The sequence below is a fragment of the Bolinopsis microptera genome, chromosome 6 (assembly GCF_026151205.1).
Source record: "Bolinopsis microptera isolate Bmic1 chromosome 6, MBARI_Bmic_1.0, whole genome shotgun sequence".
NCBI lineage: Eukaryota > Metazoa > Ctenophora > Tentaculata > Lobata > Bolinopsidae > Bolinopsis > Bolinopsis microptera.
The window spans coordinates 3989803-4015440 of NC_087077.1; the positions used below are offsets into that span (position 1 = coordinate 3989803).

At 38.8% G+C, this 25638-nt stretch overlaps 1 protein-coding gene across 4 annotated transcripts; it reads right to left on the reverse strand.

Moving 5' to 3' along the window:
• Positions 1 to 623: 623 nt before the first annotated feature.
• On the reverse strand, positions 624 to 24324 carry LOC134817053 (protein phosphatase 1 regulatory subunit 21-like). 4 transcript variants are annotated; one of them, XM_063826138.1, is made up of 17 exons: positions 24116 to 24311; positions 23859 to 23975; positions 23579 to 23665; positions 23120 to 23230; positions 22751 to 22861; positions 22570 to 22649; positions 22126 to 22225; positions 21582 to 21827; positions 20800 to 20888; positions 4430 to 4566; positions 4143 to 4281; positions 3873 to 3986; positions 3147 to 3306; positions 2841 to 2942; positions 2691 to 2717; positions 1750 to 1935; positions 624 to 1541 (listed from the first exon to the last, which is right to left on the reverse strand). In XM_063826138.1, exons 1-17 carry the CDS (start codon positions 24239 to 24241, stop codon positions 1248 to 1250), a joined length of 2226 nt encoding a protein of 741 aa, XP_063682208.1. In that variant the 5' UTR covers positions 24242 to 24311; the 3' UTR covers positions 624 to 1247. The 4 variants fall into 4 exon arrangements, with proteins under 4 accessions (XP_063682208.1, XP_063682206.1, XP_063682207.1 ...); XM_063826136.1 differs by having other exon boundaries at positions 22537 to 22649; XM_063826137.1 differs by lacking the exon at positions 2691 to 2717 and having other exon boundaries at positions 22537 to 22649; positions 24116 to 24324.
• Between the last annotated feature and the right edge of the window lie 1314 nt (positions 24325 to 25638).

A 25638-nucleotide genomic window follows, 5' to 3' on the forward strand; every position in this document is an offset into this window, starting at 1 on the left:
AACATGTGTCAAAGCCTGCGTCATAGAATATGATTCATAATCAGCGCTCAAAAATAAACTGATGGCAGTCACTTTCTTACTGGGCCGCGCTCAGCCGGTCATTCCGCCAAATCTCTATTCTGTTTAACAACATTAAAGCCTGGGGTCCTAGGTAATCCTCAGGTAATCACTTTCATGCCCTCAGGATCTATTGAGAAGACTATCTTGTATTTAAAATTTGGGCGAGTGATTTCAGATTTGAGATTTCGTGAGGGCGGACTATCTCTTGTATCACGTGGTGACCCCCACGGTCGCTTCACTATAGTGTAGCGTCTTCGACGCTACAGGGGGAGCCGCGCACTTCGTGCGCGGCGGGTCATACAACGTATGACAAACTATCTCCGGGTACAGCTCCAGACTTGATTGACTTTGTCGTGCTGCGCGCTATAAATCCGTACGTGATCACGCTGCCAAAACTGATCATTTCACCACAATGCAGACTTTGCGCAATACACAAACGCGAAGTCTATTCAGGACTGTCCCTAATTTCGGGAACCTTGTGTAACATTTATTCTCGTCTCTACAGTGTTGGTTTAGCAAGGGGTTGTACTTTGTCCTAATATTATGTTATAGAAATACGAGTAGCTATCTAAGAACAGAATTTAGATTCAATCGTATAACACAAATTCAATTGGGACATCTCGCTAACTAAAAATATAACGCATTCAGAAGCTATAAATCATGAACTGTTAATAGCAGAAAATATAGTTATACAAAAAACAGTTCGTAAATTAACAATTGTCAAGGGAGTACGAGAATGGAAAGTTATCTTTAAATTCATCACGTTGAAAATTGTACAAAATCCCTTGTATGGAAAATCAATCGGACCAACGGACTTAAATTTAAATTTAATGAAAAAGTATTACTATAAACCAATCAATTTTTAAATTCAGACAAAAAAACGTACGAAAAAGTTTTACATTTGATAACATATTGCTTGGATGATAATAAGTGTTTACTCTGGGCTTAACTTGTGTATTATAGGGACACTACAATCTAATTATTGCACCAGTGCAGTGGTGGATTCTAATAAATATATTCTGCATGATTACCAGGTTATTTCATGCATTAGAGGGGCATATACAAGAGCATGTGGGTATTAATATTGTGGGAATTCTAAAACGGCAAACAAACTGAACCTCACTGAAAACTCATAAAAATAAAGGTATAACTTAACGTAAAAGAACTAAATGTGTGCTACTCTCAAACTACCACTTTTTCCTGCCCTGCTTAGGAGTATCCAGCTTCAAGGTCTGGTTCTCCTCGTTCAGATTAACCAGCTTATCGTTCATAGCGCACAAGTGCTCGCTCATAAGCGCTATCTGCGCTTCATACTTGTCCTTTGTGAGAGTCAGTTCCTCTTCAAGCTGCTGTCTAACCTTGTCGTTGTTACACATGTCCACCGCGAACTGATTGTGTTGTTTCTCTGCTATGTGTAATCTCTTCTTCAATCCGATACACTCTCTTTTGTTGAGGATACACTCTCCCTCTGCCTTCTGGATCTGGGAGATTATCAAATATCATATTAAGAACTGAGAGGTTATCAGTAGAATTATTTTAACAGAACTGAGCTCATAATAAGGCTGAATTTGATAAATTTCTACGTCGATTATCAAGTTCAATAGTTGAGGGTCAAAGGGCCATTGAAACTACACGAAAATTCATAAATGTCCAAAGATCATTTTCATTAAATAATCAAAAATAGAATACCGTTTCAATTTGCTCGTTGATCCTGTTAGTGTAGTGTAACCGTATAGCCTCCTCTCTAAGCCCTGAATCATCCCAAGGCAGCACAGTTTTAACTGAGCTGGAACTGTCAGTTAAATCTAGTAGTGTATCCACAGGGACATTGCTGGACGGGGAGGTCATTTTGTTGTTCTCAGCTTCTTTCAGTTGCTGTGGCGGGGGAGGTAGTGTCATTTACTTAATAAGAACTATTTACACATGGTTCAAGTTAGTTGAGTCAAATACTTTATCTGACAAGGAAGATCCGAAATTTACATAACGTTATTGTTTGGAATGTCCGTTGGACAATACTCAATTGTATCTAAGATTTTACGAGGGCCAAATAATGTGCTTATCTACAAATTTGAAACATGAGAGCAATAAGGTAACATCATACTACATTCTTCTTCTGTTTACATATTATAAGAATGTGATAATTTTCTGGTGCGATAACGTAACCTGGTTAATAGTCTTTTTGCTTCAGATTTTACTGTAAAAGAATTTAAAAACAGAAGATAATTTCAGCAGTCTGTAATTTTGAGTCTTATAGTCTTAAAGTCTTGTCTATAGTCTTGATAATGTTTGAAACGTAGGGAAATTCTCATACATGAATATCAGTTAATTATTTTATCAAGCAGTTAAATATTGTAAACTACTTCGAATCTGTAAAATATTGAGATTTGGCAAATAAGATCTACAAGAATCATAAGTCGCAGCTGAAATATAATAAAATAGAGTTGGTTCTGCAGAAAATAAGAACTAAGTGCTCTAAAGGAACTCATGAAACGTAAGTACACGATGACACTAAGATTGGACACTAATGAGACAGTTGATCGCAATGTTACAAAGATTACACAAAGAGAGGTATCATGTTGATATTAACCCCTTGTAAAGATCAGAAAACAGGTTATACTACACAAACTTACTGGTTTCTGTAATTTCTCAAGCAACCTCTGATGAAATCGTTTACTTCAACACTTCTTTACTTTTTAGTAAAACTTATCTTAAAATTTAAAAAATATGTAAAGTAAAATCAGCTTCGACAAAAACCCCAAAAAAGTGTGTGAGACGCATACCTTCTGGGCTTTGTCGAGTTTAATAGTTAGAAGTTGTGCTTCTAGCATCCAGTGTTCTTTGCTTTGCTCTAACTTAGCAATCTTCTCTTTAGATATTTTCAACTGGGAACAGGGATGAATTTTAAATTATATCACAGTAATTAGTAAATGTATGATTGGACAAAACGTCAACATATCCCGAAGAGTAGCAAGTCAGAGAAATGGCTTAGTCGATCATAAGATGTAAACTGACGTACGGATAAAAATAACTACGGACAATTAATTGAATAGCTGACTAATTAAGTAATTAACTAATTAACTAATAACCTTGTCAGTGAGATCAGGAGAAGGAGCAGGAAGAGGAGAGGTGGGGTCAGGAGAAGAGTTCCTATCTGAAAGAGGCTGAGAGCGATTAATAAGAGACAGGAACCCCTCACAAGTTGTGGTGAGAGTGGAGTTGTAGACAGACTCTTGTTCTGCACTGAACCTGACAGTTAATTAATTAGAATCTTACTAAACAGTAAACACCGAGATATAGCCAGATCTTTTTAATTAACCTACTATTCAAGAGGTTGACATGATTGTGGGGCTATAGTTTACGATTATTATTTTATCAATGTTAGGTATGAAACAATGCAATTGAAAGGGTATTCAATTTTTGAGCACGCACGAGAGATATTCGATAAACTTTGCAACAAGGCTATTAGAAACATTATCAAATACTTGATTTCTCTTGGAGAATTTCTCTTTACACTCTTAACTTGCGAACAAATTGAAGCAGCAGACTTTAAACTAGAAACTTTATTGAATAGAAATAATCATTCCACGTAACTACGTCTTCTTCAGTTCTCAAATTATTTGTTATATAGTAGTGTTGAAAGTATTAAAAAGTATTTTTTTAATACTTTCAACACTACTATATAACAAATAATTTGTTAAAGTCTGCTGCTTCAATTTGTTCGCAAGTTAAGAGTGTAAAGAGAAATTCTCCAAGAGAAATCAAGTTCAAATGCGACTCATAAATATAGCCCCCTTGAACTAATTATCAAATACCTGGAGGATTTAGTTAACAAGGATAAGCTATCCTCAAGGTGTCGTGCTATCTTGGTTAACGTGTTTACGAAGGATTGTAGGGACGCAACACAGCATTCATCAGTTGTCTTCAATCTGATAAAAGATAAAGTTTAGGGCAGTAAATTGCCGCGAATCTTGTATTTGAATTCTGACGAAGACCTCAATCTGATCATGATGGTGCTAGTATAACTAATTGATCAACCAATTAGTCAACTAACTGTCAATTAGTCAATTAACTATACTAATTACCTCTGAGACACAGAAGATAGTTTGTGAGCCAGTACAAGTTTAGGATGTATAGCAGAAATGTGGGACCTGACGTTAGTGCACACATCCTTAACATCTCCTATAAACGCTGGTATGTACTTAGCCGCTCCTGTACTGTCCTCTGTCATAGTTAGGTTATTATAAACATGTCATATATTGATTATATAAGGTGTATAATGTATATAAAGTCAAATAAGTGTTCTAGTTACTGATCCTCTTGGCTCAATATAATGATCTATCTAGTCACTCTCTCACAGGGTGTAACGTACCGACATTAGAGACGTGAGATAGAGACACAGCACTGTTTTGAAGAGCGAGAACTAGAGGCTGAACACTGTCACATATAACCGTGTTACATTCCTCCATTTGTAATGAACACGACATTGACATTGACTCTTCTGATAGACTGACGGGGTTTAATTTCAGGTTTTACTGTTTTTATTTTATCAATCTTTGATTTAAGGAAAGTAAAGCTCAACAAGAATTGCGCCCGTTGTTTCGTTTTGGCGGACGCTAGATTTCCATTTCACATTTACTATAAATTTAAGTATAAGCTCCAATCAGCTCACTTCAATCTTCATGATAATAATATTGATAAATTATGCATCAAATACGGGAAACACTTGAAATTCAGTTCAATTGCCGTATATAAGTAGAACTTAACTTGTATCTTTAATTCAAGAAATTATCAGCAAAGGTAAACTATACTCGTGTACACATCAATACACTACGCGTGCCACGTACAAATTGGGCGTATTACCTAATAGTAATATTATACATTACATGCATCATATACATTAAAACACAGTCGCGCCGCGCATTCATAGATCACAGGCTATCTATACATCACATCTCCGCAAGCAATCCTCGCGCGCGCCCAACTTTTTCGTTGCAGGGTAACGAACGGAAGGAAGGACACACGACATATTTAAACCCACCTATCTCGTTTGTTGGGGGAACAGAAATCCCCAGTCGGGAGGGTACAACCCAAGGCGATAACCTGGCAATGTCGCTCTTTGCCATTGCAACTTTACCAGTACTACGGAAATTAGAAGATCACGAAAAAGTGGCACAAGTGTGGTTAGCAGATGACGCCACAGGGGTGGGTACTCTTCACGCACTTTTAGGCTGGTGGAAAGATATCATTGTAGAAGGACTTAAGTATGGCTACTTCGTGAACCAGGAGAAATCTTGCTTAATCCTGAAAAATCCTGAACATTTACATTCCGCTCAGGAAATATTTTCAGATTGCAATATAGATATCAGGATAGATGGTCAAAGGCATTTAGGAGCTGTGCTGGGGACGCCTGAATTCAAGGATACCTACATTAACAACCTGGTAGTTGAGTGGAGTGATATGCTAAAAAAGTTAGTACATTTTGCCAAATCACAACCTCAGGCAGCCTACGCTTGTTTCACACACGGTGTCCGCCACAAATTTACATATTTTATGAGGACACTAGATATCAGCTCTTATATGGGCTCTCTTGACAAAATTATCACCCACGAGCTAATTCCGACTATATTTGGTTGTCCAATATCTCCTATACACCGAGAGCTTATGTCATTACCATTAAAGAACGGAGGTATGGGAATGCCACAGTTGGAGTATTTGGCAAAAAGAGAGCATGCTGCATCGCTTTTGGTAACCCGGGGACTGGTAAATTCGCTTGCTACAACCTTCTCGGAATCGACAGATGAGCTTCAAGATATATTAAAACAACGTGTTTCTGAATATAAAGAACAACAAGAGAACATACTTAAAAAGGTTGATAAGAAGACTGCAAGGGTTTTGGATCAGATTAGCGAACCAGGGAGCTCAAATTGGCTCTCATGTCTACCACTAAGAAAACATGGATTCGTTCTAAATAAATCTGAATTTAGGGATTCTATCAGATTGCGGTACAACTTAGATCTGGATCGTTTACCATCACAATGTCCATGCGGAAAAACTTTTGATGTGAACCATTCTCTGAATTGCCACCTTGGTGGCTACATCATTATCAGACACAACGAAATTAGGGATTTTTTAGCAGGCTTGTTGAAGACGGTTTGCTCGGACGTGGAAGTTGAACCTCAGCTTCAAGAACTAGAAGGAGAGCAGTTCACGAGGTCTTCGACACTTACGGGTGACCAGGCGAGACCGGATATAAAAGCTCGTGGTTTCTATAGGGCAGGCCAAGTGGCTTTTTTCGATGTTAAAGTAATTAATCCTAATTCTAATTCCTACCTTCAACATTCGACAAAGAAAGTCATGGAGAATGCCGAGAAACAGAAATCCAGATGTTACAACGAAAGGATTTTAAATGTAGAGCACGGATCATTTGCTCCATTAATCTACTCAGTGACGGGTGGCATGGGACCGCAGGCTAAGACGTTCGAGAAACTACTATGCAATAAACTTGCATATAAACAAAAACAGAATTACAACGATATTATTAATTATTATCGGTGTAAGTTATCTTTTTTAATTAGAAAAATGATTTTATTATGTATAAGAGGATCTAGAAAAACCTCAAATAGAACTGTAGAATTATCTAACATGGATGATTTAGAATTTAACTCTTTCGAATCGAAAGTTAATTAATTTTTTCAGTCCCATGGACTGGTTTTTATTTTTGACAATGATGATATTCATTATATATAACCTGTAATACTATTCTGTATATAATGGACACGTTCATTTGAGTTTGAGGATATTGGTAAATATAAGTGACCCTATTAAAAGGCACAGTGTAGTTGACTTTGTCACACTATGAAATTACTTAAACCCTTGATGGTTAGGATAATCGTCTCCTCCTCCAGGCTAACTTTGTCACATAACGATATCTTAATCAGGTGATAAGATATCGCTTAAATACGGCCGGCACGGAAATGGTTACATTGTCACACTATAAACATGTGACGGAGTAAATATGGACCCCTTGCTGCCGTTTTTGACCAAATTTTTGAGTGTCCAGTTGATTGGATGGGTACATATGACCATTACCTACATATTTGACGACTTTTTTCGTTAGATGGTGCATTCAGGTTTACTCTGTCACACATTAAAGAAAATATGTGATGAATGTTTAGGGCACCCTGATAAGCAATGCTGAGTAGTGTAAGTTTATTTGATGGCCTGGAAGTGCTGGGAATTGTTATTATATCATATAGTCGTAAGGAATTAAAACACAGAAGGCACAACCAAGCTTACTTTGTCACATAATCTTGATGATATCTGAACATGTGTGAAATTGAACAATTAATGGTATACCAGCTTAAACCCCTTATATTATACGTACTATGGATCAAACAACACTGCTAGTACCATGCACCAGTCACATAAATCATTATCAGGTGGTAATATGTTAACAGAGTCACAATTAAACTACCGCTACATGGTCAAAAATAGGGTAATTTCGTCACAAAAAATTATTATAACTCTGTTAGCTCCTTGCTGGCAAAATAACTAGTTTATCGAAATTTTTTTGATGATAAAGTTACATAGTATTCTAATAGAGGTATAGTTCTTCAAAATAGGGGCAAGACATGTTTACTTTGTCACATCAGTTATTATAAGAGTTAGGTAATCGTCATCAGATTAAAATATATTTTTCGTAGTTTGGATCGATTAATACTTTAATATACCTGTAATAAATCCTATGCCAATTTTAACACACTATCTTGATACTGTTGGGGCAGGGAAAGTTAATTTCGTCACATTTTCAATGTCTTTGACAAATTAATCTAAATTTTTAAAATTGAGTTCTTATGTTCTTGACAATATTCTTCCAATCGTTTCTGAAAGAATGTTGAATTCTAATAGAGTTATAGATCTTCAAAATAGGGGCAAGACATAAATAATAATAAAATAAATTCTAACATTTATTACACGCTTCGACATTAAAATATACCCAACAACGATGTACATTAAAGTCATTCAAGCGAGACTTAGTGTTGAAATAGCAAGATTATGGACTTTTTAAACAGTTCAGATTTTATGAACAAATATTTGTATGAAGTTACCAAAATTATGCACTTTCATATCAGTTCAGACATTATGGACAAATATTAGAAATATTATCAAAAGCTAGTTGGAAATAAAACGTCTTTAGGGCATTTTTAAAACATTCTACAGATGATAATGATCTCACTGAGTAGGGTAGTTCATTCCAAATTTTTGGTCCACAAAACATAAATGCAGCATCTGTTCGTCTGAAATGAGGAGCAGGAGGAACTTTCAACAAATAAAAGTCATCATCTAGTCTGGAACTTTGTCTTCGTACTTCCCTTAGATTGACGTGTCCTTGTAAGTACTGAGGGGCTATGTTATTAAGACACTTGAAGACCAGAAGTGATATTTTGAACTTAATTCTGAACCGAACAGGCAGAAAGTGGAGCTTTTTGAGGTAAGGCATGATAGGTTCACGTATCTTTTTTCCGTAAAGACCAAAGATAAATCTAGCAGCATTGTTCTGTATCTTTTGTAGCTTATGAAGATTCTTTTCTGTTAGTCCATAATAGACTGAGTTGCAGTAGTCTATGAAACAGAGGATATTGGAGTGAACTAGCTGAACTTTTAGGTCATGGGAAAGCTTCGAACCGATTCTTGCTAAGTCCCTTTGATTCAAATAACATACTTTGGAGACAGCATTTATTTGAGAGTCCAGATTCATTTGGTGATCGAAAAGGAATCCCAGGTTCTTGGCCTTGCTAACAGGGCAGATTGAGAGGTCTCCTAAATCCATTGTCTGGATTGGGCTGACATATGGTCCTATATCAATGAACTCTGTTTTTTCATCATTCAGTTTTAGGAAGTTAACTGTCATCCATTGCTTTATCTCCAGAAAGCAATTTTTCACAGCTGTTAAATCAGGATTAGAACTGTGAACATCAAAAGTAAAGTACACCTGTGTGTCATCTGCATACAAATGTATCGAGAAACCATATTTTGTGACAATTTCTTCAAGATCTCTGGTATACAATATGAACAGTAGTGGTCCTAAAATGGATCCTTGAGGTACACCAATATCCAGATAGCCTTCAGAAGATGTGGCTTTTTTTACTTTAACCTTGAATGTGCGATTATTAAGGTAACATTGTAACCAGCTGAGTGCTAGTTCTGTAATACCATACGCATTCTTGAGTTTCGTAAGAAGGAGGTTATGGTTTATGGTGTCGAAAGCAGCTGATAGATCTAAGAGTAGAAGCACAACATTCGATTTGTTGTCAATCATCATTAGAATATCATTATGTATTTTGGTAACTGCAGTTTCACAACTATGGAATTTTCTATAGCCTGATTGATATGGGGAAAACAGGTTGTTGACATCAGCATATTCATTTAATTGGCAATGAACTACTTTTTCTAGTATTTTGGACAGATAAGTTAGATTGCTAATCGGTCGATAGTTTTTCAGCTCATCAACATCTAAGGTAGGTTTCTTGAGTCCAGGCCTAATAGATGCTTCTTTTAGGGCAGATGGAAACTTTCCGACTCTTAGTGATTCATTCACGATGTAATGGATGATTGGGAGAAGCTCGGGTAAGCAGTTCTTGAAGAGCCACATTGGTATGACATCGAGTACGCTTGATTTATTGGGAAGACTCTTAATTAAGGTTTCAAGGTCTGATAATGAGACTTCCTTAAACTGATTAAGTCTACACTTTGCATTATCTATCGAAGTAGAGTCCTCCCCCTTTTGTTCTGGTCCAGAGCATTAGCCAGGCAGCTTCCCGGTTTTTCGGGCGGCTGGGTGGGTCTTGGGCGGGATAGGTATGGCTTCGGGCCCCTCGTGGTATGATCTGGGATCTGGGGGTTGGCACGGGGGTGTGGCGGGGACGGGTGAGTGATGCTGGCTGGAGGGACGGTTACTATTCTTACCGACCAGCTTAAGCAAGTAAAGTTGTTTGCAGTCGGGACGGATGGGAACTTTGAATCGACAGTTAGCATTGCGATCCTGGCTCTTGTCATGCTTTCGGGCCTTGGACCCGTTTCTCGGGGCAGGCACGGGGGGTTTGGACGCCCGCCTCTCGTCTGTGGGCCTCCTTGACGCCGTGAATTGCTGGGATTAAAAGTACGGCGGCGGAGTCAGTCCTGAGCACCAGAGCATTCGTGAAGACTCCGCCCGCTTACTCTGATTTTTCTGACTGTAATTCCTTTCAATCCACTTCTTGTTGGTGTCTTTCATTCTCGGATTGATTGGAACTGCAGCCTGGAGTCAGTTAAGTGACCTTGACGTGGTAAGGGGGCTTACTCGGCATCACTCGACCTGCCGAAACTAAGCCGTACTGTCCAGCTGGGCATCACTGGACATAAGTCGCACGTGCACTTCCTTTGGCTATTTAACTCACCTGATCCTTCCTCCCTGAGCACTCACAGCTTTCATTCACCATGAGCTATAGGGTTTTTGAAGTTTAGGGTGTGCGCTTCAGGTCGGGCCCTTAATGCCGATCATTAGCACCCATTTTCCCTGTTTTATTGGGCGGCATTTCAACACTGTCGTCGTAGTATTTCTCAGCATCTTTCTACATTTCGCAGAAAGTGTTAAAACTCACGATACACCCTCACTGATCACCCATTTGCTTTATAGATCGTGGATAGAGTGTGCTTCGGCAAACACGAATGTATGTGTACGGACTCTTGGGTCTGACTCATGCACTTTGTGCACCGTCCACGAACCCTATAAAGTAATATACTGTAACAACAACAACAAACAACCCTTATTACACACCAAAATCATTAACCACAAATCTATCGTAGCAAGACAAGTTACAAAAATGTCCAACTCCGGTGAAACACAGCAAATCGACAACATCACGGAAACCGCAGGTAAGCCATTTCCTTCCCAGAGAATTTGGCGCAATACAATCCTAACGACAATCACCAAATCTACAATCAAAGTACCAATGTTTTCGCGCGGAAACGCGCAATCTACACGAACGCAACATATTATCACAAACAAAGAAAACAACCCAATTACCCCCACAGAGAGTGAATCGATCTCAAGCACGACGACGAACGAACTTCTACGACTTGAAGTATTGGAGGACAGCACCTCAGTCTGTCCCTCTAACAATACCGACGATTTATTGAAATCACCCCAAATAGACAACTCAAATATACGACGAAAGTCGTGTATTAGTGAAAACTCTACAAGCACGGACCACACAATCAGACAACAGCTCAAATACAGCAACATTAAAGGTGACGCCGTTGAGGATCTGAGACGGAGAAACCGGGAACTTCACAGACAGAGAAGAAATTCTGGACGTGATTCAGTAGCCTCTGGCAACAGAGGGCTCCACGATCAGGATCTCTTCGAGGACGAAAGTGATGTTCCGGTGGTCTCCCTCAGTTCTTCCGCGGAGGCGACTGCCGCCCCGTCCGAAGTCAGCCCAATGGAGGTGACGGATGCGAAAGCTCCCGTAGTTGAGCCCAAACCTGAGTTGATCCCGATCCAAGATAACACCGGGTCGGGATCCTCGGGAATGGACAAAACTCGGAAGCCGGAACAGCCTGAAACCTCCACCGCAATTCTACCAGTACAGAAAAGCGGGGCTGAGAAGAGGAAGAGGAAGCAGAAGTCCAAATCCGAAAAACAAAAGGAAACAGACAACTCAGACTGCGAAACAGAGGCTGTGAAACTGACAGACCCCGACGAGGTTTTCAGGAAGGGTGATCCATTACTCACCCTGATCGTAACCAAGGCGGAGGCACTCAGTGACGCATGTGATCACATCACACGTCTTCTGTTCGTGGTCTCACAACCACTCAAAATCACCCTACTGCAACCAACCATCGACGGGGCAAGGATAGAGGTGGAGGATAAGCCATCGGCCATCACGATCGCAGAAACCCTTCGTAGAGAGGGGTGGAACGTGACTGAGACTGATGTGTGGAACCGATACCAATTTCCTGTTCCATTCCAGCTCTCTGGATTGGAACACGCTGCGGACGGGTTGGACCCAGTAACTTTGGTTCGCGGGCTTATATCTCGGAACGTCCAATACGGCTTGCCGTTGGACTCGATCCGATATGTATCGCACGCATGGGAAACAGTTAAGGTGGAGGCGGCTGAAGGTGGCACTGCGGCGGCGCGACGGCGGATGCGTTTATGGGTTGATGTCTCACCTCAGGGTGAAGCCTACCTCATGAAGACAGGTCATCTCCTGTGCACGCTGACCGCTGCCGTGCGCCTCAGGGAGGCCCCCCGCAACCGCACCTTCCGTCGTAACAGGTCCTAGGACCTTGCATGATGGAGGAGTATCAGTCGCTTCAACTACTGTTCCCCAGACCAACAATATCCCCCCTAATAACACCACCCATAGCAACACCAACATCAACACTCAACACAACAACAACAACAACAACACTAACAACAACAAAAAGAAAAACAAAAAACGACACAATAAGACACAGAGGGGCAGACTGTGTCAAAAGACTACTCAAAAAAATGGTAAGAATTGCTTGGATTCTTATTCTATTACTCAGATTAACCTCAAACGCAAGTTTAATGCATGGAAAACCCTCCTAGCCAACATACATGGCAGGAAAAATCCAGTCATTCTTGCTACTGAACCGTACTCGAATAACAAAAATATCATACCACCTATAAATAAAGATCTGTCCAACTTCTACTACAAAATCGGGGATAAAAGACCCCGTGCCGCAATTGTACTGCACAAAAACCTGACAGCTAAATGTTGGGAACTTACACAATTCACAACACCCGATCAAGTGGCCGTTAAAATCAACTCAGCTCGACAGAACTCATTCTGGCAGCTTCATACATGGATATAAACGGACCGGTACCGCCACAAGAAACATCACCTCTAGCAAAATATGCTAATGATAACAACATCCCGCTCATTATAGGGTCGGACACGAATTCCCATCACACCCTTTGGGGGAACAAGACATGCAATACGAGGGGAGAGGAGCTACTTGACTTTCTCTCCTCCCTAGGGCTGTCATGTGCCAACAAAGGATCATCCCCAACCTTCCTCAACTCTCGAGGCCACAATTCAATTATCGATCTTACAATAACAAACCAGTTGGGAGGAGACCTCATTAGCAATTGGCATGTTAGTGACCTCTACTCCAACTCTGACCATCGCTATATTATGTTCGACATAACTACAGGGCCAAAGAAGGAACCCAAACAGATCCGACTAGTCAAAAACACTGACTGGGACAGATTTGATGAGATCCTATCGAATAACCCCAACCTTAACAACACACAAATCAACACTACGACCGAAATTGATCACAAAATAGACATCATCAATACTGCACTTAAGGAAGCCTTCGAGGAGGCATGCCCCATTACTTACATCTCAAGTTCCGTCCGCAAACCCCCCTGGCTAACTCGAGAAGTAGAGGAAGCACAGAGGGGAATAAGACAAAAACTGATTACAGCCCGAAAAAAGAAAACTGATGCCCTGTGGCTCGCTCTTAGAGAGAGCAACAAACAATACAACAGACTTATATCCAACTCCCAGCGTAATGCCTGGAGAACTTTTTGTCAGGAAACAGAGTCTGTTAAGGAATCCGGAAGGATGAACAAGATTCTGAAATCCTGCAACGACAACAAGCACACACTAGAAGCCGTTTACAAACCAAACGGAGACATCACCAAAAATGCAGAGGAGACACTGGAGGTCATGACACAAACCCACTTCAAGGATAGTGTCACTGACCCGCCAGTGCCTCCACCTGGACCTCTACCAATCACCACCACCTTACTCAATACCATCTACAGCCCAGACAGAATCGAGGAGGCTCTTAAATCCTTTGATCCGTTAAAAGCTGCTGGACCCGACACCCTCAAACCTATCATCATACAGAAAGCTTGGACACACATCAAAGACATCACCAGAACCATTATGACAAAAAATCATGAAACCCAACACATTCCAACTTTGTGGAAAGAATCCCTTGGAATCTTTCTCCAAAGCCTGGAAAAACTGACTACAACCAACCAAAATCATTTCGCACTATCACCCTTTCTCCTGTGATGTTAAAACTACAGGAGAAGGTGATACTGTGGCATATGCAACACGACCTTAATATCGCTAAAGACATCAACAAACGACAATTTGGCTTTAAGAAGGGATGTTCAACCGAAGCAGCCCTTCATAAAGTTACTCACACCATCGAGCGCAGGATAGCTAAGAAGGGATATGTCTTAGGAGTCTTTCTAGATATAGAGGGAGCTTTTGATAATGTCTCTTTCAAGGCTATTTCTGACGCTATCAAGACCACGAAAGTGGACCCGGCCACAGCACAATGGATTATCAACATGGTAACTAACAGATTCATCACATTAAATCATAAGGATAAGTCGAAAAGGGTTCGGATCCGGAGAGGGTGCCCCCAAGGTGGCATCCTTTCCCCTTTCCTTTGGAACCTGGTAGTCGATGATCTCCTGGCCTACACCGCAAGAGACATACCAGGTTATCTGCAAGCTTTTGCAGATGATCTGCTTTCTCTAGCGGAGGGGAATGATTTAGACATCATCTGGAACAGAACACGCAAAACCATCAACACAATAGAAAAATGGTGCCAAACCAAAGATCTATCCATAAGCGCACTCAAAACACAAATAGTCATGTTTACCTGGAATAAGAAATGGACCCTTAGACCTGTGGTGGTGGGTAACACCACTATAGGACTATCCAAATCTGCCAAATTCCTAGGAGTGACCCTCGACAGCAAGCTCAATTTCAATGAACATATCACCAATACCACCAAAAAAGCTACGGCATCCCTTATGCAATGCAGAAGAGCTGTCGGCCCCACTTGGGGTATGAGCCCTAAAACATGCAAATGGATGTACACCGCTGTCATCAGACCTATTCTATCATACTGCTGTAGTATATGGATTAGGGCAACCCAAACAGACACCAACGCGAGGAAGTTCAAACGAGTTCAGGCATTGGCATTAAGAATGATGTCTGGTGCCATGCCTAGTACTCCCTTCATCGCACTGAACCACCTCACTAACACTCCAGATATCATACTTTTCCTGAGAGGTGAAGCAGCAAAGGGCACAGCCAGGCTTCAAGCATATGGAAGCCTAACCCTCGAAACTATCGCCCCCAGAAAAGGTACCATCACAACTCACACCACTATCAACAAACAATTCATGGTAGACCTCAACATACCACCCAAAGCAGAGAGAGACCTATCTATACCAACCATGATGCTTGAACGACGCTTCACGGTCACCACTCCTGGAGCTGACAACATTGAATATAGAGGCTCACTCCAAAACACCATCGACAACATCCCCAGTGAAACCATCACCTGCTACACAGACGGGTCACGCACAGACTCAGGTAGCGGGGCTGGTTATATTATCACCACAGACAACAACAAAACTACACTAGATGAAAGATCATTCAAGCTTCCTGATTATTGCACCGTTTATCAAACAGAACTCACTGCCATCATCGAAGCTTGTAAATATCTATCAACTTACACAAACACACATATCATCATATGGTCAGACAGTCTCTCCTCTATTCAAGCTATATCCTCACCTTCAACGAGGAGTAGAACCACTAGAGACTGCTACGACACCCTCAATACACTCGGATCCACTAACACCTTAGAGATCAGATGGATAGCAGCACACATCGGATTGTGGGGTAATGAAAAAGCAGACGAGCTGGCCAAAAATGGCACAACCAGTGAATCCACTTTGAATTGCCCAATTCCACAATCTTACATCAAACGCCTGATCAACGACAAAGTCACAAAACTTAATCAAGAATCATGGATTACTAATGGTCCCAGACACACTAAACTGACACTTGGACATAAAAACATCAACATCATCAAAAATCTCAACACTACTCTCAGTAACAACAGACAAAATTACAGAACTGCAGTGCACCTCATCACGGGACATTGTGGCCTCAACAAACACCTACACACCATTCACAAATCAGACACAAGTGCTTGTCCTAAATGCGGCGACGGAGAGGAGACTGTCTCACACTTTCTCGGACAGTGCCCGGCTATTGCCCAAATAAGAGGTCAATATTTCCGGGACTACTACCTCTCTGTCAATGACATATTCGACAACCAACACATCTCCACCATTGTCAACTTTACAAACCACACTAAACGCTTAGTGGTGCCGGAGGAGTTGGACCAGACAGGTGTAACATAGCGACTACTTTAACGCCGTCTTGTTTCGCCCCTCTCTTCCACACTCAACCACCACTTAACCGTTTATCTATAACACACCCCACAACACTTACCATCATCCGTGATTACACATCTTGATTCCACTGGCATCCTCCCACAGGACTGCCATACCCCAGAGGTAGGCAAAGCATCCATATGCTATCCTCTCGTGGGCCAACCAGGCCCAGCCTCTCTTTAAAAAAAAAAAAAAAAAAGAGTCCTTGGTACCTTGACCGTTTAGGGAAGTGTTTTGAATTTCCTTCTCAATATTAGAGTAAATGGTCTTTACTTTTTGATCGAAGAAAGTCTTGAGTTTGGCAGCCACTTCGATATCTTCACCATTTGGCAATTTGTTGGAGCCATATTCCTTATCTAAAAGTTTATTTATGACTTTATAGGTCCCTTTCGAGTCTCCTTTGCAAGAACTGAGCTGTTTATCATAGTAGCCATCCCTAGCTCGATTGATAGTGATTTCTGCGTCAACACATTTTTCAAAATGAGTAGTTTTAAACTCATCATTCTCTGGATACTTTTTGGCTTTTCGTTTTGCCCTTCTCCTCTCTCTGACAGCAATTTGACATTTATTATCCCAAAAATCAGACTTTTCAGCAGTAAATCGTTTCGTAATAAGTGGGGCATGTTTGTCTAGCACCTGTTCAAGGACATTTTGATAAAGGTTCACAGTCTCGTCTAAGGATTGATATTCAGAAAGGTTAAGCTCTGAACAAAACAGATCTTCCCTGAACTTATCGATGTCAATTTTGCTTAGCTCTCTGACATCTTTTTCTTCATATGTACGAGCTTTATGAAGATCGAATGTGACTGGGACCTGAAAACTTACTAGATAGTGATCAGAGCTGGTTCCAGTGCTTGTCTCTACCATCATATCTGTTACAGACAATGAGTCACTTACACAGCCTAGAGTAAATAACAAGTCCAGTGTCCCGCCGGAGATGTGAGTAGGAGAGTCGACATGCTGAAGGAAGCCTTTGCTCTCACAAAGAGCAATAAAGTTCTGGGCAACATTATTGTTCAGGTCTTCAACATGGAAATTAAAGTCACCACAAATAATTGGAGATCCAGTTTTAAGCAGAAGATTGTCCAGGTATCCATCAAAGTCATCCATAAACTTAGATATTTTTGTTTCATCATATTTCGCTTTGGCCTGAGTGCTGCGATAAACTACACATAGCCTGATAATCTCACCAGCAGTTTTAATGACACATTCAAGTACTTCAAAAGATGAATATTTAGTAACATCATTGCGTACAGGCGATATCATTTTGGGGTTGAAGAGAAAACCAACACCACCTCCCCTACCTCTTCGAGGGGCACTGATAATATCGAACCCAAAATCACGGATTTCGGCAAACTTTGCCCGATCATTAGTTTTTAGCCAAGTTTCCGTGATACAACAGATAGAAATCGAGTTATCTTTAAGCATTTCTAGTACGCCACAAGTTTTGTTGCATAGAGACCTTGTGTTGAAACAACCAATAGAAAGCTGTGATTTCTGTCGATTAGCACCTAATTTCACATTACGTTTTTTGAAATAAAATCAGTGTTAGCAGCAATACGTTTAGTTTCTCTTACCAACACAGGACAATCGTAAGCTGCCGCATTATGTGTTCTTGAATTCTCGGCATCATTAGTGTGTGTTGAAGCCAAACATCGAGCACAGGCATGTTTGTCCTTCTTCTGCTTAAATTGGCATGCTGAAGACCGGTGACTTCCCATACAGTACATGCAGGTAGGATGTTTATTTGTTTTGACTTCATTACAGTCAACAGAAGTGTGTCCAATCATTTGACAATGATAACACTGTTTGATGTAGAAGCGATCAGTTACTTTGTATCTGCGACTACCTAAATAGAGAGATCCTTGTTGTTGGTTAAAGAGGACTCTATAGACAGATGGTGATAGTTTGATTCCAATAGTGAGCTCTATGCGTTCCTGCTTATCGTTGGTGAAACGTTTTATCTTATTGAGATAGACAATACTGATAGTGTGCCCTGCTTCATACAAATCTTTGATGGACGAGTTTTTCTCCACAATTTGGGCGACTAAGTGGTTCTTTTCAAGATCCCTAAGTTTATCGGCATCATTCCCTACAGCTGTAGTGTCTATATCGTCAAGAACTTCAGAAGAAACACCATAAATAGTAACTTTTGGCAGCATTTTGTTGCCATTCTTAGACTGATATCCATACGAATCTAAGGTATTTCCATCATTGAGAAGTGAAGTAGCCTTATCACGAATTTCAGCATTAGGGAAGCCAATTGAAACTTTCTTGTTGTTTTCATTACATCTGAGAAATACTACTTGACTGCTCTTTAATTTATCAGTAGCAAATTTTTTCACATTCGTCATTGTTGCAGCATTTACCGATTGTTCTTCTTTCGGGGACAGAATTAGAATCTCGGGTGATGAAGGTTGTGTACGTGTTGGAGCAATTGGAACATGTGGTGGTTGAGCAGATGGTGTGGAACTGTTTGAGTCGGTAAACAAGCTGGAATAGAGAACGTCCTTTGTATGAGAAACAGTACCAGATTTTGTTACAACAGTGTTTACTTTATTGTCAATAACATCATTGATATTTTTCGTGAGGTCTTCTTTTAAAGATGAAAACTGTTCAGCAAATTGTTTCATAAAATCAACCTGATCTGAGGATCGCTCTTGAGCTCTCTCAGGTTTCTGGGACAGTTGTTCCTTCAGCAAGGTTTTAAGTTCAGACATCTCTTCCCTGAACTCCAAATTTATGGCATCTATTTTATTATCTAACAATCCTACCCGATCTACGGTAGTAGCAGCCCTCTTTTCCTCCTCAGCAGTACTACAATCATTACAGATAAATAGAAAGCGACCAAATCGTTTAGCATAAGATGAAGTGTTGTTCACAGCATGAGACAGGTGAGCAGTAAAAACCGTGGGCGCACTGACATTGCAAGTTTCATCACAGTTGATAGCATGAAAACTGTCCTTACACCAAAAACACTGTACAATGTCGGTACTTTTGACAACCTCATCATTCGAACAAGCTTTACATAAACCGTTGACGAGAAGATTCTTTGCAGAGTTATGAGCAGACTTTTCCATTGCAATTGTGTATTTGTACTTGTATAGATGTACAAAGGTAAAGTACAAACACCGTGCAGTAGCAGTGCAGTGGCAGTTAAAATTTCCGATTAAACAGAGATAAGGGAGCTCTGTTTTTCAACACGTAACAAAACTACAATCTAAAATTGCATGTTTACTTTGTCACATCAGTTATTATAAGAGTTAGGTAATCGTCATCACATTAACATATATTTTTTTGTAGTTTGGATTGATTTATATAGGTAATAAAGCAGCCTATGCTAATTTTTACACACTATCTTGAAATTGTTGGGGCATGAAAAGTTAATTTTGTCACATTTTTAGTGACTTTGACAAATTTAACCTAAAATTGTTAAACTTAAGCTCTGATGTTCTGGCCAATATTCTAATAGAGGTATAGAATATAGATCTTCAAAATAGGGGCAAGACATGTTTACTTTGTCACATCAGTTATTATAAGAGTTATTGTAAGAGACTATTTCATTCTATAATCATTTTTTTTAATCTATTTACGATTTCGTATAATTTTTTGTGACAATGTTAACATCAACTGATCTTAACTTGCATCAACTACATTGTCATCATATAAAATTTTCCCGCCTTTCAAACCAAAATCAGATATAAATAATTCGCCCAAAATTTTAAATTCCATATATTGTGACAGAATTAACCTCATTTCCCAATAACCGAGTGCCTGTATTAGCTAACTACATATTTTTAGGGCTATGATTGGTAGAGCAACCATCAAATAATGAGTTGAAAGGGTTTTTAGGACAACTCACAGTAGAATAGAGGTATGGTATCATGAGTGTGACAAAGTTACCCAAATATTGCCTTGTAACCGTTCGATCCGTGCCCATTAACCAATGTTGTATCATAATTGTTAGATTGACCTAATTTACTATATTTCAGACCAAGGAATGATAATTAGACAACTGCAGATAACTAAGTCACACAAAATGTGACATTTGAAACATTATAGTGCCTAACAACAATAGATTTTCTTTCTGAGCGGTGCATATGGGAGTATGGGTTACGTGGCTAATGTTCAGAACTTCTGAACGTGCTAGGTTAATAGATGTCAAAATTAAGCCACTATCGTCAAAAACGCTATTATTTTTGTTTACCAATATCCTCAAACTCAAATGAACGTGTTCGTTTTTTTTGGAAAACGAAATTAGATATATATATCTAATTTCGTTTTCCAAAAAAAAAAAAACCTATCTCGTTCTCCAAAATCCGCGTTTTTCTGCAAAAACCTCCATTCGTAACCTTTCACTATTGCCTTTTTTTTCAAAAGGGTGAAAAGGAAAAAATTTATAGAGATAGAAAAGGTTTAAAGTAATATGGACAAACTTGTACCTTTTCTTGAAGAGATTGAGTATAAGAGAAAGATAGTTGGTTATATCAGTGTACTGGTTAGCGAGCACTTCTAGATTCCCACACGATTTCTGCTCATGGAGGGATAGGTATAATTAGTGATAAATATCTGGTAAGTTTTACAAATAACAACTGCTTTAAAGTTACAAGGATCTACCAGTGCCACGTTTTCAGCCGGTACTTCACCGGGATAAAGGGGAAACTTATGAAAGTTTCACTTTTAATATACGTCTCGATATGATTAGTGCCTGATCCCCCCCCCCCCCCCCCCCCGGATATGACAGCCTTTAAATTGATGAATCTAAGTTGCTCTATGCCCGAATGGTTTCAGCAGAACAATTTAACTTAACTTAAGTGGTATTCAGATCTAAATACTGTGACCTCAAACAACAGGACCATATTTTGCAATAATAAAGCCATCTATGAAGCATTTAACTGTATTTATCAACAATAAATACAGTTTATAGTCAAGGATTGACCAGAGCCGCGAGTGAAACTTATCACGAGCGTTCCTTGGGTAAATACCCAAATCGCTATGTACCACTACCAACAATATAAACTATGCCTTTGTTCTTGAAAATTAAGGTTAACATTCTAAAAGTGTGTGAATTTTGATGAATTTTGGGTAAGTGGTGTTGCCAAATCGAAGGATTTTGTAGCGAGGTTATCATAAACGAGGAGAAATATAGTCTCCTCGTAATAACACATGCAAATAAGTAACTAAGCTACTAATTTTACACATTCCACACCAAATGTTGACTTACCAAACTAAACTGGTTGTCCCTGACAGTAATAACGAACAAGCTCCACAGCTCCAACATAGGTCTGATATGAGATGTGTTCTCCAACAATAACCCACACATTTGTTGGGTATTGTGAGTGATAGGTTCCCCAAGGTCCGTGCTGTAGAGTTGGGTACGCTGTTCTAGGTAGGTACAGTAGTTCTGGAGGGAGACCACTATCTCGGTTATATACCCGCCCACTACTTCTAGCGTGTTCTCTATCAGACTCTGGTGGAAGGTAGCGTAAATATACCTTTATTTGTTATTCTTAACTCAATTTAGAGCATTTACAAAGTTAGAAGAAGCAGATTCGTGATGGTTGAAGCACTTTCAAACACATGTTCGCCAGTCATAATGTGACTATTACCATCATTTTGCTATAGTGCGATAATATGACGCCGGAAGAAAATACCCTCAGCTTACTGTGCTTATAATATGATCCACTCTAAGAAATCGTTCGGGAAGCTCACTAGGCTTTCACTGTTTCTCTAATAAATACAAAAGAAGTTAAAGAGTGTTAACTTACGGCTCGTTTCTTGTCTTTGGCGTACAAATTGAGGTTCTTACACTTCACCAACTTGGTGTCACTCTTGTTACTTGGTTCTGCAGACGTTTTACTGGCTCGACTGATTGGAGATTGAGACAAACATGAAATTGCTGTTTTATTATATAACTTATTTTCTATTGTAAAAAATGAAAGTAAATTTAAATTTGACTTCAATATTTGTAAGGGTTTGTAACTATGTTTTAAATAAACATACATTTTTGTTCATAACTTTAATTTATGAAAGTCAACTAATCACTAAAGTCAACGAATCACGAAATGAACCATAAGTTAAGTCTGCAAAACCCCGAAATGCCCAACTTTGGTAAGATTCAATAATAACCCAACGCCTCCCTCCCTCCCATAACAAAAAGATAATTTGAAATAAAGAACCTCCTAGCAAGAGCAGCATTAGCAGCATCTAACTTAGCCTGTAGTTTATCTAGTTGTACTTGTAAAGTTGAGCTCCTTCTCTGCTCCTTAGATAGAGATAACTCAAAATCTTCCTGTACAGGATAACATGGGTCAGACAGGAAACAGTATTAGGAGAGAAGTATTAAGTAACGGAGATGAATTCTAAATAACTGGAGAGATTATATTATCTTACTTTTGAGGTTTTGAGGAGGGTATCAGAATTACGTTTAGCGCTTGTAAGTGAGGCGTTCTCATCTTCTAACTTCTGGAGCTTCAGTCCATATCGCTCTTCTACTGTTTGCAACTGTGGAGTGAGTTTTTAATTAATTATAATTAAAAATATGTTTCAGAAAATTATGTAATGTAACGCAATGGAAGTTCTTTAAGTGGGCAATTCCAGTCCAAACCCTGGATACATGACATAAAAGATTCGTTTTCACTTGTTTGCATGAAAAGCATTAATAAAGTACTGCAAGTCAATTAAATGAAATGATGTTAATTAATTAAAGATTTTAGAGAAACAAAAATTGTAGAGAAAAGAATAAGTAAAAGTAAAACTTACTTTAGTATGAAGAACTTCATTTTCCCTAATCTTTGATTCTAACTCTTCTAAATGTATACTGTCAACGTCTTTATTGGAAACATCATTCCTACCTTGCTGCTTTCCCTTTCCCTGTTGAATGGTATTCATTACATTTCATTTTCATGAAAATAAATCAGCGCCAACCGATTGACGGTTAACGTCTACTAATATACTGCATCATTGTAATTACAGCTGCCTCCCACCTTACAGCACACACTGTAACTTGTGGTGTGATCTTATAATATGTTATAATATGTTATACTATGTTATAATATGTTATAATATGCTATAGTATGTTATAATACGTTATAATACGTTATACTATGTTAAAATATGTTAAAATATGTTATAATATGTTATAATATGTTATAATATGTCATAATATGTTATAATATGTTATAATATATTATACTATGTTATAATATGTTATAATATTACCTTCTTCTTAGCAAGCGTGTCCAGCTGCTGTTGCAAGCTGTCTATTCGGGCTGATAGTTGCTTATTTCTGAATGTAAGACTGTCTACCTGGTAGAATATAGATTTAATCTATCGGAACCCAATCTGGCACATAGTCGTGTATCAAACACTTCTCAGTTAGATAAAAACACAAAATAAACTATAAAAGTGAACTAGTAAACTATAGAATGTATAATGTATAATGTATAATGTATAATGTATAATGTATAATGTATAATGTATAATGTATAAGCGGACTTACTTCTTGTTCTAGGGTGCGGATCTTCTGTCCTTTCCCCACATCGTTATCTTTAATGTAGCTGTGTTTTTCTCTTTCGTCTAACAATGCTTTCTTCAGTACCACTACTTGGGCCCGAACCTGGAAACATGCTTCTTTTTGGGATTTTTTAGGAAACAAACTACATTGATGAAGAAGACTACAAATTCTTGATTTAGTCTTGAGCATCTATTCAACAAATAATCGTGTGTTGAACACGTAAAAATGCGTTTTTAACTAACCTGAGCATACTGATTAGCAAGCCGCTGATACTTGCTCGCTAAATCCTCACTGTCTCTAGAACACGATGTGATACTGCTGGGAGGGGAGATACTTCTGTTATCCATCAAGCTCAACAAGTGAGTCATCTCACGACACAAGTAGTGTGTCGGGGCTGATCATATCACCTCATCTCATGGGCATGTAGTGCACTTAGCTAGGAATATTGTTAACTTAGATAAGAATATATCACCTTATCTACTGCACTTAGCTAGGAATAATGTTAACTTAGATAAGAATATATCACCTTATCTACTGCACTTAGCTAGGAATAATGTTAACTTAGATAAGAATATATCACCTTATCTACTGCACTTAGCTAGGAATAATGTTAACTTAGATAAGAATATATCACCTCATCTCATGGGCATGTAGTGCACTTAGCTAGGAATAATGTTAACTTAGATAAGAATATATCACCTTATCTACTGCACTTAGCTAGGAATATTGTTAACTTAGATAAGAATACATCACCTTATCTACTGCACTTAGCTAGGAATAATGTTAACTTAGATAATAATATATCACCTCATCTCATGGGCATGTAGTGCACTTAGCTAGGAATAATGTTAACTTAGATAATAATATATCACCTTATCTACTGCACTTAGCTAGGAATATTGTTAACTTAGATAAGAATATATCACCTTATCTACTGTACTTAGCTAGGAATAATGTTAACTTAGATAAGTTCAATACATCACCTTATCTACTGCACTTAGCTAGGAATAATGTTAACTTAGATAAGTTCAATACATCACCTTATCTACTGCACTTAGCTAGGAATAATGTTAACTTAGATAAGAATATATCACCTTATCTACTGCACTTAGCTAGGAATAATGTTAACTTAGATAAGAATATATCAGCTTATCTAGTGCACTTAGCTAGAAATATTGTTAACTTAGATAAGAATATATCACCTTATCTACTGCACTTAGCTAGGAATAATGTTAACTTAGATAAGAATATATCACCTTATCTACTGCACTTAGCTAGGAATAATGTTAACTTAGATAAGAATATATCACCTTATCTACTGCACTTAGCTAGGAATAATGTTAACTTAGATAAGAATATATCACCTCATCTCATGGGCATGTAGTGCACTTAGCTAGGAATAATGTTAACTTAGATAAGAATATATCACCTTATCTACTGCACTTAGCTAGGAATAATGTTAACTTAGATAAGAATACATCACCTTATCTACTGCACTTAGCTAGGAATAATGTTAACTTAGATAATAATATATCACCTCATCTCATGGGCATGTAGTGCACTTAGCTAGGAATAATGTTAACTTAGATAATAATATATCACCTTATCTACTGCACTTAGCTAGGAATATTGTTAACTTAGATAAGAATATATCACCTTATCTACTGTACTTAGCTAGGAATAATGTTAACTTAGATAAGTTCAATACATCACCTTATCTACTGCACTTAGCTAGGAATAATGTTAACTTAGATAAGTTCAATAC

What these genes read in the sequence shown, in the direction of transcription:
- LOC134817053 (XM_063826136.1), bottom strand. Translation starts at nt 24,241, where the DNA reads ATGACTCACTTGTTGAGCTTGATGGATAACAGAAGTATCTCCCCTCCC. An exon ending in AATGCTGCTCTTGCTAGGAG is followed by an intron (nt 22,226 to 22,536) that starts GTTCTTTATTTC and finishes ATCTCCAATCAG; the next exon opens with TCGAGCCAGTAAAACGTCTG. An exon ending in ATCTCACGTCTCTAATGTCG is followed by an intron (nt 4,282 to 4,429) that starts GTACGTTACACC and finishes TAACTATGACAG; the next exon opens with AGGACAGTACAGGAGCGGCT.